Below are 13,990 nucleotides of genomic sequence, written 5' to 3' on the forward strand. Positions count from 1 at the left end.
CAACCTCACCAGGCCTGTGCCCATGATCTCGGCTCTTTAGTTTTTTTTAGATTTACTTATTGTGGGTGTATTTGTGATGGTATACACCTGTGCCACAGCACATGCGTGGAGGTCAGAACAACTTTCGAGAATCTACTCTCTCTCCACAATGTGATTTTTTTTTAAAGATTTATTTATTTATGTTATGTATGTGAGAGTACACTGTCACTGTCTTCAGACACACTAAAAGAGGGCATCAAATCTCATTTCAGATGGTTGTGAGCCACCATGTGGTTGCTGGGAATTGAACCCAGGACCTCTGGAAGAGCAGTCAATGCTCTTAACTGCTGCGCCATCTCTTCAGTCCCCCACCATATGATTTTAAGGGATTAATTTCAGGTTAAGTTTCTCAGTGCTTACTATTATATTATTTCTAAGCTGTATCCCCACATCCACTTAATATATCAGAATATTTTACTTTGAAGGAGAACTGATCAAGGACCAAATTCTGCCCCAATCTGGTCAATATATTCTCATATTCTAGAAAAAGTTTATGTGACTGACAGATCAAACTTGGCACTATTATTATGTTTAAAACCTTAACTTCCACAGCATCTACTATATCTTAGCTAGTGGGTTCTAGTATTTTTTTAACTACAGCAACTATAATTTCCAAAGTTGTTCTTTAAAGTCTGTGTGTGGGTACATGGGTGCATGTGCTGGGCAGAAATCAATGCGCAGTGCACCTCTCAAACATTCAACACCTTACTTTAAAATTTCTATTACATTTTATTGGGTACACGTAAGTATGCCATTGTGTTGTCACTGAGGTCAAAGAACTACTTGTAGGAGTCATTTCTCTCTTTCCACCATGTGGGTCCCAGGGATCAAATTCAGGTCATTAGGTATGGCAGCAAGCAACTTCACCCACTGAGCCACACTGCTGACCCTCCACTTTATTTTTTGAAAAAGGCCAGTAAGTCATAGGCTCTTCCTGTCTCTGCTCCCTCGCTGTTGAGTTTATAAACATGCACTGCTGGCTTCAGCTTTTGCACGAGGTATCTGTGACATCACTCTCCAGTCCTCATTATGTGTGGACTGAAAGGTTTTCCATTTAAACATTTGTGTACTCACTGATGCAACAAACCCTGTTATATGCAATTCCTATGTAAAAATTAAATTTATCATTTAAGTCAAGGATTCGCACAATTTGTTCATCTTTACAGGTTGCTCTCTCCAATATAAAATATGGTTTATTCACTTAGGTAAACTTACTTCATGGTGTTAACTTTCCTCAAATGTTGGAGCCTATTTTGTTAAATACTTTTTATGTGAATCTCTCTGTACCTTTTTTTTTTTAATACTTTACATCTTTGGAGTAAAGACAGAATGCATAGTCTGACTCTCAACAGCTGCTGAGCAATTGCTATTCTGTTGCTTGGCTTTAAGAACTAGTGTCCATCTTTTTATTCATCAAAGGAAAAAAACTCTAACAAGATAAACACTCAATCCTGAGCGTCTATGCTCGAAACACAAGGGCACCCACATTCATAAAATAAACTCTACTAAACTCAAAGCATATATTAGACCACACACAATAATAGTGGAAGGCTGCATGATCCCACTCTATTCAATGGACAGAATATGGCAGCAGAAACTGAACAAAGACACAGTGAAACTACCAGAAGTTATGAACCAAATGGATTTAACATATATCTACAAAACATTTCATCCTAAAACAAAAGAATATACCTTCTCAGCACCTCACAGCACCTTCTCCAAAATTGACCATATATTCGATCGCAAAAAATGGCCTCAACAGATACAAGAACTTTGAAATAATCCCATGCATTCTATCAGATCACCAGGGACTAAGGCTGGTCTTCAATAACAATGAAAAAAAAAAGCCCACATACACATGGAAGCTGAACAATGCTCTATTCAACAATAGCTTGGTCAAGGAAGAAATAAAGAAAGAAATCAAAGACTTTTTAGAATTTAACAAAAATGAAGACACGACACACTCAAGCTTATGGGATACAATGAAAGCAGTGCTAAGAGGAAAACTCATTGCTCTGAGTGCCTCCAAAAAGAAACTGGAGAAAGCAGACACTAGCAGCTTCACAGCACAGCTGAAAGCTCTAGAACAAAGTGAAGCAGATATGCCCAAGAGGAGTAGAAGGCAGGAAATAATCAAACTCAGAGCTGAAATTAACAAAATAGAAACAAAAAAACTATACAACAAAATCAAGAGCTAGTTCTTTGAGAAAATAAACAAGATAGATAACCCCTTAGCCAGAATAACTAGAGGGCACAGAGAGAGTATCCAAATTAACAAAATCAGAAATAAAGGGGGAGACATAACAGAAACTGAGAAAATACAAGAAATCATCAGATCCTACTACAAAAGCCTATATTCAACAAAACTGTAAAATCTAGAGAAAATGGAAACTTTTCTAGACGGATACCAGGTACCAAAGTTAAATCAGGATCAGATAAACCACCTTAACAGCCCCTTAACTCCTAAAGAAATAGAAGCAGTCATCAAAAGCCTTCCAACCAGAAAAGGCCCAGGGACCTGATGGGTTTAGTGCAGAATTCGATCAGACCTTCATAGAAGACCTAATACCAACACTCCCCAAACTATTCCACAAAATAGAAACAGAAGGATTACTACACAACTCATTCTTTGAAGCCAAAATTATGCTTATTCCTAAACCCCACAAAGACCCTACAAAGAAAGAGAACTTCAGACCAATTACCCTCATGAACACTAATGCAAAAATACTCAATAAAATTCTTGCAAACCGAATCCAAGAACACATCAAAACAATCGTTCACCATAATCAAGTAGGCTTCATCCCAGAAATACAAGGACGGTTCAATACATGGAAATTCATCAATGTAATCCACTATATAAACAAACTCAAAAAAAAAAAATACATGATCATCTCTCTAGATGCTGAGAAAGCATTTGACAAAATTCAACACTCTTCATGTTAAAAGTCTTGGAAAGGTCAGGAATTCAAGGCTCATAGTTAAACATAGTAAAAGCACTATACAGCAAACCAGTAGCCAGCAGCAAACTAAATGGTAAGAAACTTGAAGTAATCCCACTAAAATCAGGGACTAGACAAGGCTGCTCACACTCTCCCTACCTATTTAATACAGTACTGGAAGTACTAGCCAGAGCAATCAGACAGCAAAAAGAGGTCAAAGGAATACAAATCGGAAAGGAAGAAGTAAAAACATCACTAATTGCAGATGACATGACAGTATACTTAAGTAACCCCAAAATTTTCACTAGAAAACTTTTACAGCTGATAAACAACTTCAGCAAAGTGGCTGGATATAAAATTAACTGAAACAAATCAGTAGCCTTCCTCTACTCAAAGGATAAACAGGCTGAGAAAGAAACTAGAGAATTGACATTCGTCAAAATAGTCCTAAGGAATATAAAATATCTTGGTGTGACCCTAACCAAGCAAGTGAAAGATCTGTATGACAAGAACTTCAAATCTCTGAAGAAGGAAAATTGAAGAAGACCTCAGAAAGTGGAAAGATCTCCCATGCTCATGGATTAGAAAGATCAACACAGTAAAAATGGCCATCTTGCCTAAGGCAATCTACAAATTCAATGCAATCCCCATCAAAATTCCAACTCAATTCTTCACAGAGTTAAAAAGAGCAATTTTCAAATTCTTTTGGAATAATAAAAAACCCAGGATAGCAAAAACTATTCTCAACAATTAAAAAAAAAAAGCTTCCAGGGGAATCACCATCCCTGACCTCAAGCTGTATTACAGATCAATTATGATAAAAACTGCATGGTATTGGTACAGAGACAGGCAGGTAGATCAATGGAACAGAATCAAAGACCCAGAAATGAACCCATACACCTATGGTCACTTGATCTTTGACAAAGGAGCTAAAAACATTCATTGGAAAAAGGACAGTATCTTCAACAAATGGTGTTGGTTCAACTGGCAGTCAGCATGCAGAAGAAGGCAAATCGATCCTTTACTATCTCCTTGTACAAAGCTCAAGTCCAAGTGGATCAAAGACCTCCACACAAATCCAGGTACACTGAAACTATTAGAACAGAGAGTGGGGAAGAGCTTATAACACATACACACAGGGGAAATTTTCCTGAACAGAACACCAATGGCTTATGTTCTAAGATCAAGAATCAACAAATGTAACCTCAGGAAATGGCAAAGCTTCTGTAAAGCAAAGGACATTGTCAAAAGGACAAAACAGCAACCAACAGATTGGGGAAAAATCTTTACCAGTCTTACATCTGATAGAGGGATGGTATGCAATATATACAAAACTCAAGAAATTAGACTCTAGAGAATCAAACAATCCTATTAAAAATGGAGTACAGAGCTAAACAAAGTTCTCAACTGAGGAATATCGAATGGCCGAGAAGCACCTAAAGAAATGCTCAACATTCCTAGTCATCAGGGAAATGCAAATCAAAACAACCCTAAGATTCCACCTCACACCAGTCAGAATGGCTAAGATCAAAAACTCAGATGACAGCAGATGCTAGCAAGGATGTGGACAAAGAGTAACAGTCCTTCACTCTTGGGGGGGATTGTAAACTGGTACAACACTGTAGAAATTAGTTTGGTGGTTCCTCATTAAATTGGACAGAGTACTACCTGAGGACCCAGCTATTCCACTTCTGGGCATATACCCAAAAGAAGCTCCAACATCTAACAAGGACACATGCTCCACCATGTTCATAGCAGCCTTATCTATAATAGCCAGAAGCTGGAAAGAATCCATATGCCCTTCAACAGAGGAATGGATACAGAAAATGTGGTACATATACACAATGGAGTACTACTTAGCTATTAAAAACAATGACTTAATGAAATTCCTAGACAAATGGATGAAACTTGAAGCTTTCATCCTGAGTGAGGTAACCTAGTCACCAATGAACACTCGTGGCATGTATTATGTCATGGTATCACTTATATGTGATACCCAAAAAGCTCAGAATACCCAAGAAACCATCCACAGAACTTATGAAGCTCAAAAAAAAGGAAGGCCAGAAAGTGAATGCCTCAGTTCTTCTTAGAAGGAAGAACAAAACATTCATGGGAGGAAATAAAGGGACAAATAGAGGAGCAGAGGTTGGAGAAAAGATCATCCAGAAACTATCTCACCTGAGGATCCACTCCATATGCAGCCAATAAACCCAAGCACTATTGCTGATGCCTAGTAGTGCTTCATGGCAAGAACCTTATATCGATGCCTCCTCAGAGGCTCTACCAGAGCCATACTGGTACAGAGGAGGATGCTTGCATCTAACCATCAGACTGAACACGAAGACCCCAATGAGGGAGCTGAAAGGGTCTGCAACCCCTTGGGAAGAACAAAATGATCAACTAACCAAACCCACCACAGCTTCCAGGGACTAAAACACCAACAAATGAGTTCAGATGTAGAGACCCATGTATCAGAGGATAGCATTTTCTGAGATCAATGGGAAGAGAGGCCTTTGGTCCAGCTAATGCTCGTTTTCCCAGTGTAGGGGAATGCCAAAGCACTGAGGTAGGAGAGGGTTTCTGGGAGAGGGAGCACCTTCATGTAGGCAATGGTAGGGGAAGGGGGACTGGATTGTGGGAAAGAGATAACATCTGAAATGTAAATACAGAGAATATCCACAAAAAAAAAAAAAGTATTAATGTCCGTATTTATTATCTAGTTCCTGGATCACCGAGATGTGAGCGGCTCTGCCCTGTTCCACTAGCCCCAGTCATGATAAACTAGCCCCTTGTGGACTGTAAGCTAATCTGACTGTTTTCTTCAATGTTTCTGTCAGCTATTTTGTCATAGCAATACAAAAGTAACAAATCCCATGAGAAAACTTCTACTGTGACCCTAATGTACTGTCTAGTCCTTCCCTTTTCAACTTGCAGGATGTATACCCTAAGCATTTAAGGTAAGTCTAGAGGTAATGAACTCCCTCAGCTATGATTTACCTGAGATGAGAATGCCTTAACCTCCACCCTGGCACCTTCCAGGTTGTTTTGTGAGCCTAAATCTCACTATGTAGTCAGCTTGGCTTTATCTCCTAATCCTCCAGTCTCAGCCTCACAAGTTCTGAGACAACAGGTATCAATCACACTTGCCATTCCCTCACATTTGAATTAACTTTTCTGGATAGAGAACCTGTCTGTTACTGTGGTTTTCTTCTAGTATTTTAACTATATTATTCCACTGCCTCTGGCCTGCAAGTTTTCTACCAAGATTATATATTACACTGAAGATCCGTGGCACCTGTTGAGTCATTTCTCTCTTCTTTCAAGATTCTCTTTGTTTGCCAACAGTTGTTTTTCCAGACAGGGTCTCTGTAAAACAGGCTGTCCTAAAACTTGCTTCTTAGGCCAGGTCGGCCTCAAACTGAGAGAGATCCATTTGTCTCTGCCTCCCAAGTGCTGGCATTCAATGTGTATGCTGCTGCCACCACGCTATCTGCCAACAATTTTTAACCACCAAGATGTTTCTTCAAACTTGGGAGGCTTTGGGCCATTAACTTCTCCAAATAATATCATTGTCCCTTCTCTTCTCTCCACCTTCTGGAGGTTTTCCTCACTCAGGCTTGATTTTTCTACTAAACCCTCTTAAGATTTCCTGAATGTTGTTAATAGCATGCACATACCAGCACAGATATACCACGTGCTGTTAAAGTAGCAAAAGGTGAAAAAAGAAGCAAATCTATTCTTGAAAAACAGAAAAACTACAGCAAGTGAGAGTTTTACTTTTCTAGTTTTTGGGTATTTTGTTTGTTTTTTGGTTTTGTTTTGTTTTTAAGCCAACAGCAAACCCTGTTTATGAGGCAGACAATATGCTTGAGATGTCAGAGGACAGAAAGGCAGAACTGTAGGTAAGTGAAGGTGAGTTTTGAAAGGGAAAAATCAGTAAAAAGCATAGATTTACAAGATTACATTCACTTTTGCTGAGAGATGTTATATACGTGTGTATAGAAAGATTCAAGAGTGCCTCAGCAACAACAACAACAAAAGCAAAAAAAAAAAAAAAAAAAAAAAAACCAAAAAACCCAAACCAGCAACAAAAACCAGCTGGAAACTTTAAGAAAATGAGTAAAGACCCAGCATAAAAAATGGCTTAGTTAATAAAGGCACCACCAAAGTAGATCCCTGGGACCCAAATAGTGGAAGGAGAGAACTAACTACTACCAAGTTGTTCTCTGACCACTATACACTATGTGCACACACACAAAAAAAAATATTCACAATCCTTCCTCCTTGGCATCCTGTGTGCTGAAACTATATGAATAAATGACAGTTTATAAGAAATTATCTTTTGTACTATATCACTAACAATAGTTGATAATAATCACCAATCATCAGTTTATACTGAGGTTCTAAGAATTGAACCTAAGGCTTTATATATGTTAGGCTAGTGTATTACCACTGAAATATACTTCCAAGCCTTTCTATACTTTTAGTTTTGAGATGGGGGGAGGGTGTCTCGTCAAGGCTGACCCTGACCTCTTTCGTAATACTCATAGTCCTTGGAGTTGTGATTTAGCTCGGTTTCTCAGGTAGCTGAGTACATCACCTTGAAATTCTTATCTCTGCCAACAGTCTGACTAGGAATATTTGCTTCACTGATTGTAGCAGATGTATCCTAGCCTTTCATTTCCCTAAGGCATCAGTCAGTGTTTAGGAAACATTCTTTCTCATACTAAAAGGGTACTTTTGACTGGTTTTCTCACATGAATGGATATTAAATTTTATTTTATATAAATGCTTCAAATATGCTTATTTAGCTTAAAGAACAAAACACCTAGGGCTCACAGCATAGTTGGTGGGGAAAAGGACAAACTCCCTCGTCACTGCTGTTAAGCCGTGTCCTAGTGACCCCCTGCTATACAACAATGAATGGGAAGTAACGATGAACAAACAAAAGAATAAAGACTGAAGAGGAAAAAGTAAAAGTGCCTACATGAAATAACTGACCAGTGCACACTAGGAATAATAAAACAAGCTACAAAATACAAGATTATGACATAATTAATTGGATGCCCTGGGGTTTATATAAAGGAATAAGGTTGTTTTAAAATCTGGAAATCACTATAAACTTAGCAACCACAAAGTAAATTATGTGGAAAAATCACGTAGAATTTACAAAATGCTGCTGGAATGAGTGGGTTTAAGTCTCTTCCCTGACATTTCACTCAGCTGTCTATAGCCACCTCAGCACAATCTATGACTTTATCTCCTACTTAGCTCCAGCACTCACTCACTTTTCTTCACTCCCAATTATTATCTCTCTCTTCCCTTGAGACAGGGGTTCTCTGGGTAGCCCTAGACATCCTGGAACTCACTCTGTAGTCCAGGCTGGTCTCAAACTCAGAGGTCCTCCCAAGTGCTGAGATTTAAGTTGTGGGCCACAACTCTTAGCTAATTATTACTTTTCAAAGTGATTTCATGATTCTAACAACCTTCCAACTGTCTTTAACCTGTTATCTTATGTCACTGGCTATAAGATTCCTCAAATGTAGCATTCTTGTAGGATCACTTTGAATTGCTGTTTCTTTCTGAAATATCCTGACTCTTGAGTACCTCTGTCATTCTCTCCAAAAAACGGTTAAGACAGAGCCCACTATCACTACTAAGGACACTCAGCAGGCTACCAAAGAAATGTGTGCAATCAGAAATCAGTCTGAAGTATGACAGAAGAAACACGCCTTTCAAAAGAAAACCAAACACTGACTGACATTTCAAATAAAAGCCAGTATTTTACCACTTATGCCAAATCACAATTCGGTAAAAATAATAATCATCTTCTATGTGACCTGTACTGTATCTCCTCCTGTATAATTTTCATGTAATCCAAAGTTTGAAAATCACAAAGTAGAAAGGAACCAACAAGGTGTGTCCACAATGCAAACTTTCAGGAGAACCTGAAGGAAATTACAATCTAATCTTTGTTCTACTGACAGACATTGTAATTCAATGTAGAAAAGAAACAAAAGAGGGAAATGTACAAGAATCATAAACTTTAAGCCTTAATAGCAATGATGATAAATGAAACTTTACTACTTTTAAAATTATGCATAATATTATATAATTTATTGCTTCTCTCAATAAAATATACCTAGTGCAGAGTATTATTGTACATTACATTCCATCAGTGGTAGAGCACACCTGTAACCAAGCAGTAGAAACTGAGCCAAGATTCAGTGTTCTAAGCAAGCGTGGTCTACAAATAGAAAAAAAAAAAAAAAAGACAAAAGACAAAAGAACAAAACAGATCAAACAAACAAACCAAATATATTGTGGCAAATGATAAAGCTGTGGTAAATGTTTAAGGTTACTTTAAAAACCCAAAGCTTATCTGTATGTAAGCAAGAAAGATGCTAAAGAGGCTGTGAGGTAAGGGTTTGTATTTGCTATAAAGCAAAAGTAAAAGATTTAGATGTCCTCATTTTTAATAAGTTCAGTTAAATTAAAGGCAACAATAACTTTTATCTTAAAAAACTAGTGTATGTATATATAATATATAAACTATATGCACATATACATAGTACATACAACATACATATTTTAGATTTAAAACTAAAAACACATGGGAATTTGTAGTTTTTCTGTATTCCTTTTGATCAATGATGGTAATTCATTTCATGTTCCTGCCTCCCCTTAAAATGTACATGGTTGCTTCTTCTTCTTTGGGAAAACACCAAATGGCGGATGACGCCGGTGCAGCGGGAGGGCCCAGAGGACCCAGGGCCCAGGCTCTGAAGGCCGCAGCAGCTTCCGTGGAGGATTCAGCAGCGGTCTTAGGGGCCGCGGTCGTGGTCGAGGCCGCGAGGCTTGTGGAGGTAAAGCTGAAGACAAGGAGTGGATCCCTGTCACCAAGCTGGGCCACCTGGTTAAGGACATGAAGATCAAGTCTTTGGAGGAGATCTACCTGTTCTCCCTGCCCATTAAGGAGTCTGAGATTATCGACTTTTTCCTGGGTGCATCTCTAAAGGATGAGGTTCTGAAAATCATGTCAGTGCAGAAGCAGACTGGCCAGCGGACCAGGTTCAAGGCTTTCGTCGCTATTAGGGCTACAATGGTCACATTGGTCTTGGTGCTCCAAGTGCTCCAAGAGGTTGCCACTGCCATTCGAGGGGCCATTATCCTGGCCAAGCTTTCCATCGTCCCTGTGAGGAGAGGCTACTGGGGGAACAAGATTGGCAAGCCCCACACTGTCCCATGCAAGGTGACAGGCCGCTGTGGCTCTGTGCTGGTGTGTCTCATTCCTGCCCCCAGAGGCACTGGCATTGTCTCTGCTCCTGTGCCCAAGAAGCTTCTGATGATGGCCGGTATAGATGACTGCTACACTTCATCCAGAGGCTGCACTGCCACCCTGGGCAACTTTGCCAAGGCCACCTTTGATGCCATCTCCAAGACCTACAGCTACCTGACCCCTGACCTCTGGAAAGAAACTGTGTTCATCAAGTCTCCTTATCAGGAATTCACTGATCATCTTGTGAAAACCCACACCAGAGTCTCTGTTCAGAGGACCCAGGCTCCAGGTGTGGCTACCACATAAGGGTTTTTATGAAAGACAAAATAAATGAACTAAGTCTGTTTTTAAAAAAATGTACATGCTTATCATAATTTTTCTCTCTTACTGTGTATGGGTGAATGAACACCGTAACATGCATTTGGAGGTCAGAGGGCAGTGCTGTGAGTCAGTTCTCTCTTCTACCTTTTACAGAGGTTCCAAGAATAAAATTCAGTTCAGCAGGCTCACATGCCAAGTGCCATTAGCTGAGGAGCCATCACTAGGCCTATTATTTCTTGAGAGAACTTTAGTTGAAAAGAAAGCATAGGCTTTGTTAGATAGAAGGGAGTTAACATCCTTTCTTGGTTATTTAACTTACCAATTTTTCAGTAAATTTTTATACTTTTGTAAGCATTTATTTTTCATTTAAAAACTTAATACTTTTATTCACAGTAAGAGCCAATTGTAAAACCATTGATTAATAAATCTATAATAGATACTTTATAAATATTACTCCTATTCCTTTCTCTTTAAAAAATGGAATCCCTTTCTTTCAATATACTAATTATCCTCAAAAGCCTTAAAATAATTTCACTGTGACAATCAGGAGGGTTGGGGAGATGGCTCAGTGGGTGAGAACGCTTACTGTCCAAGCATGAAGACCTGAGTTTGAACCCTTAGCACCCACATAAAAACTAGGAATGGCTGTTTCTGCCTATAACCCCTGGCATTAGGGGATGGAGACAGGAAGATCTGAAAGCTTGCTGGTAAGCCAACCTCACCAAAACAACAGACTTCCAGTTCAGTGAGAAATCCTATTTTAAAACAAGGTAGAGAATGACAGAGAAAAACACCCCACGTCACACCCACACATTTATATACATGCAACACACACACACAAACAGTAATAGTGGGACACTATAAGAGCTGAACTTAAACTCTCCCTTAAATTTAGACAGGTCTTTCTGAATATTTAAATATAATGTTCTGCGTTAGATTTTAAAAAATGAACACAGGGAATTAGGAGGATCAAATTTTTAGTTTTATTAATGTCAGAAGTAACTCAGGCTTACCTCCTTAGATTTATATAATGACTCCTAAAAATATGAGTATTAAACTGAAAATTTTCCAGTACCTCTTTTAAGAAAATTTTAAATTCTAAAACCAATCTATTTAAACAGCCTTATAAAGAATTTGGAATTTATTTATTTTACACATATGTATGTTTGCCCACATGAGTCTATGTGAACCATGTGTGTAAGAGCACACAGATGCCAGAAGAGGCCATTAGATCCCATAGAACTAGAGGTACAGGGGTGGTGAGCTGTCACACGGGCGCTGGGAAATAAACACATTTCCTCTGCAAAAGGAGGAAGCTAACTGAGCCAGCTCTCCAAGCTAATAAATAGAACATTAAACACTAATTCAGAGAACCCTATCTCCCATCTACAATTTCTCTAAACAGTACAGAATGTTTCTTTCAAAATATGCTCATTTTGCCCAGGTGTGATAGCACACACCTATAATCTCAACACTGATAGGCTGAGAACTGAGGCTGAGGCCAGTGTGAGCTACTTAGCAACATTTTGTGTTTGAAACAGAGAAATAAAAAACAAAACAAACCAGAATTTTGTTACGTTTATCAAAATGATAGCATGTTTTTGTTAATTCTATCAGAATCTAACCACATAAAATTGCAAAGAATACAGCTAAGAAGCGTTAGCATATCCTTCATCTAGATTCACAAGTGTGTTTTAGTTCAGTTTATAATGCTTAATTGTCAAAGTAAACATATCTATGATTCACCCTATCTTTTTTCTATTTCTCTGACCTCATGCTTCTAAGAAGAGCCATGAATGGGAGTAGTAGAGAATTGGTAGAAACCAAAGAGCTGAAAACTTAAGATTTGTGCAGCTCTGAAATAGAATATCTCATGTCTTTATAAATTATTCTTGTAAGTTATCAAGCAACATAACTCAAATTATAAATATATTCAAAGAACACAAAATATTCTTTGACAATTGCCACTAACAAATTAAGATTTTTGTTAGAATATTTATACCAAGCAACCCCAATTTCATTTTAGTATACTTATATAGACCTTAAAGCCATGGTTCTCAACTTTTCCAATTCTGTGACCCTTTAATACATGTTGTGACCCCAAACCATAAAATTATTTTAATTGCTACCTCATAACTGTAATTTTGCTACTGTTATAATTGTTAATACTTTGGAGCTAGAGGTTTGCTAACAGGGTCCCTACCCATGGTGAGAACCACTAATATAAAGGCACCTTATTCTTCCTGCTTGGTATTCTCTCTTTAGAGCAACAGGCCTTGGTCTTACTTTTTAGGTGTCTGAGATAAAATGAAACTAGTACTACACTTACAGGTTGATATCTAGCTATAAATAACTAACAGGAATGGACTAAAATGCCTTAAAATACAAAGAAAAGTACATCAGGCAAAGGAATTGAGTCTAACTATTCAATTAAAAATAGTGAAACTCATTAAATCAAAAAGGGCTTTATATAATGAACACAGAAAAACTACAAGGAAATGAAAGGCAACCAATTAAACTTACTGGGTTATCTGTGGAATCGTCAGCCAACTGTAAACCAAAATAGTCTCGCTCAGTCAAATCAAGATGCTTGAAGACTATATCCAACAGAACTTGTCCCTGATCATGTTTCTGTAAGAAAAATAATACGAAAGCATCTTTAATAGGCTGTGTCTTATTTTGAGACAGGATCTCACTAAGTAGCCCTAGCTGGCCTTAAATTCGCAGAGATCCACCTGCCTATGCCTCCTGAGTGTTGGAACTAAAAGTGTGCTTCACCATACCTGCTGCTTTATGCTTTGGAACCATGCACACATATTTGTCTTCTTTCTTTTTTTTTTAAATACTACAATGGCCACTGTTTTTATATCAATGACTTGGTTGAAAGTAAAGCTTCTCATGTGACATACTTTTTTAAAGGAAAGGGTTTATAGAGAAAATAATAAATATAAAAGATGAGAAACTTTTGATTAAAAACGCATCCTATAGACTATTATCCTGGTATTTTCCTTACTTTATATTGCTGCCACAATAACTTATGTTTGTGTATATATGTATATATGCCACTGCTATCTTTCTATGCATTTCAATCTTTGTTAAAATACGATTAGAAAGTTGACTACAGTTTAAATGCAGTTTTGTATAAAAGGCAGAAGATAAAAAAAATTTGCAGATATTTGAGAAAGGCTTTGATTTGTCAGAATATAACTTTGTAATTACAGAATTTTTAAAAATGTCTCACTTTAGCCTTACCAATTCAATAATGTAGACATTATTATTCCCATATCCCACAACTACTAAATATGGCACAAAAAAACATGATTGAATAATTTACTAATAAGTAAAAATAATAGATGAAACAAAAATAATTAACTAGTTCATTAATAATAATAGAAATTAAACTGAAGTATCA

The 13,990-nt window shown here is 37.7% G+C and overlaps 1 protein-coding gene and 1 pseudogene across 5 annotated transcripts in view; one reads left to right on the top strand and one right to left on the bottom strand.

The window, feature by feature from the left end:
* PTPN4 (protein tyrosine phosphatase non-receptor type 4) overlaps positions 1–13,990 on the bottom strand; it is a 153,233-nt gene that overhangs the window by 91,799 nt on the left and 47,444 nt on the right. For all 4 annotated transcript variants that reach the window (XM_080918095.1, XM_080918096.1, XM_080918093.1 and 1 more), the window contains exon 3: positions 13,102–13,209. In XM_080918095.1, coding sequence (XP_080774221.1) covers positions 13,102–13,209 — 108 coding nt within the window. The remainder of the gene's footprint in view (positions 1–13,101; positions 13,210–13,990) is intronic.
* Positions 9,707–10,563, top strand: LOC308421658 (small ribosomal subunit protein uS5-like; annotated as a pseudogene). Its single transcript has one exon. The product of its transcript is annotated as a small ribosomal subunit protein uS5-like (transcript).

The sequence above is a fragment of the Micromys minutus genome (assembly GCF_963924665.1).
Source record: "Micromys minutus genome assembly, chromosome: 6".
NCBI classification, from domain to species: Eukaryota; Metazoa; Chordata; class Mammalia; order Rodentia; family Muridae; genus Micromys; species Micromys minutus.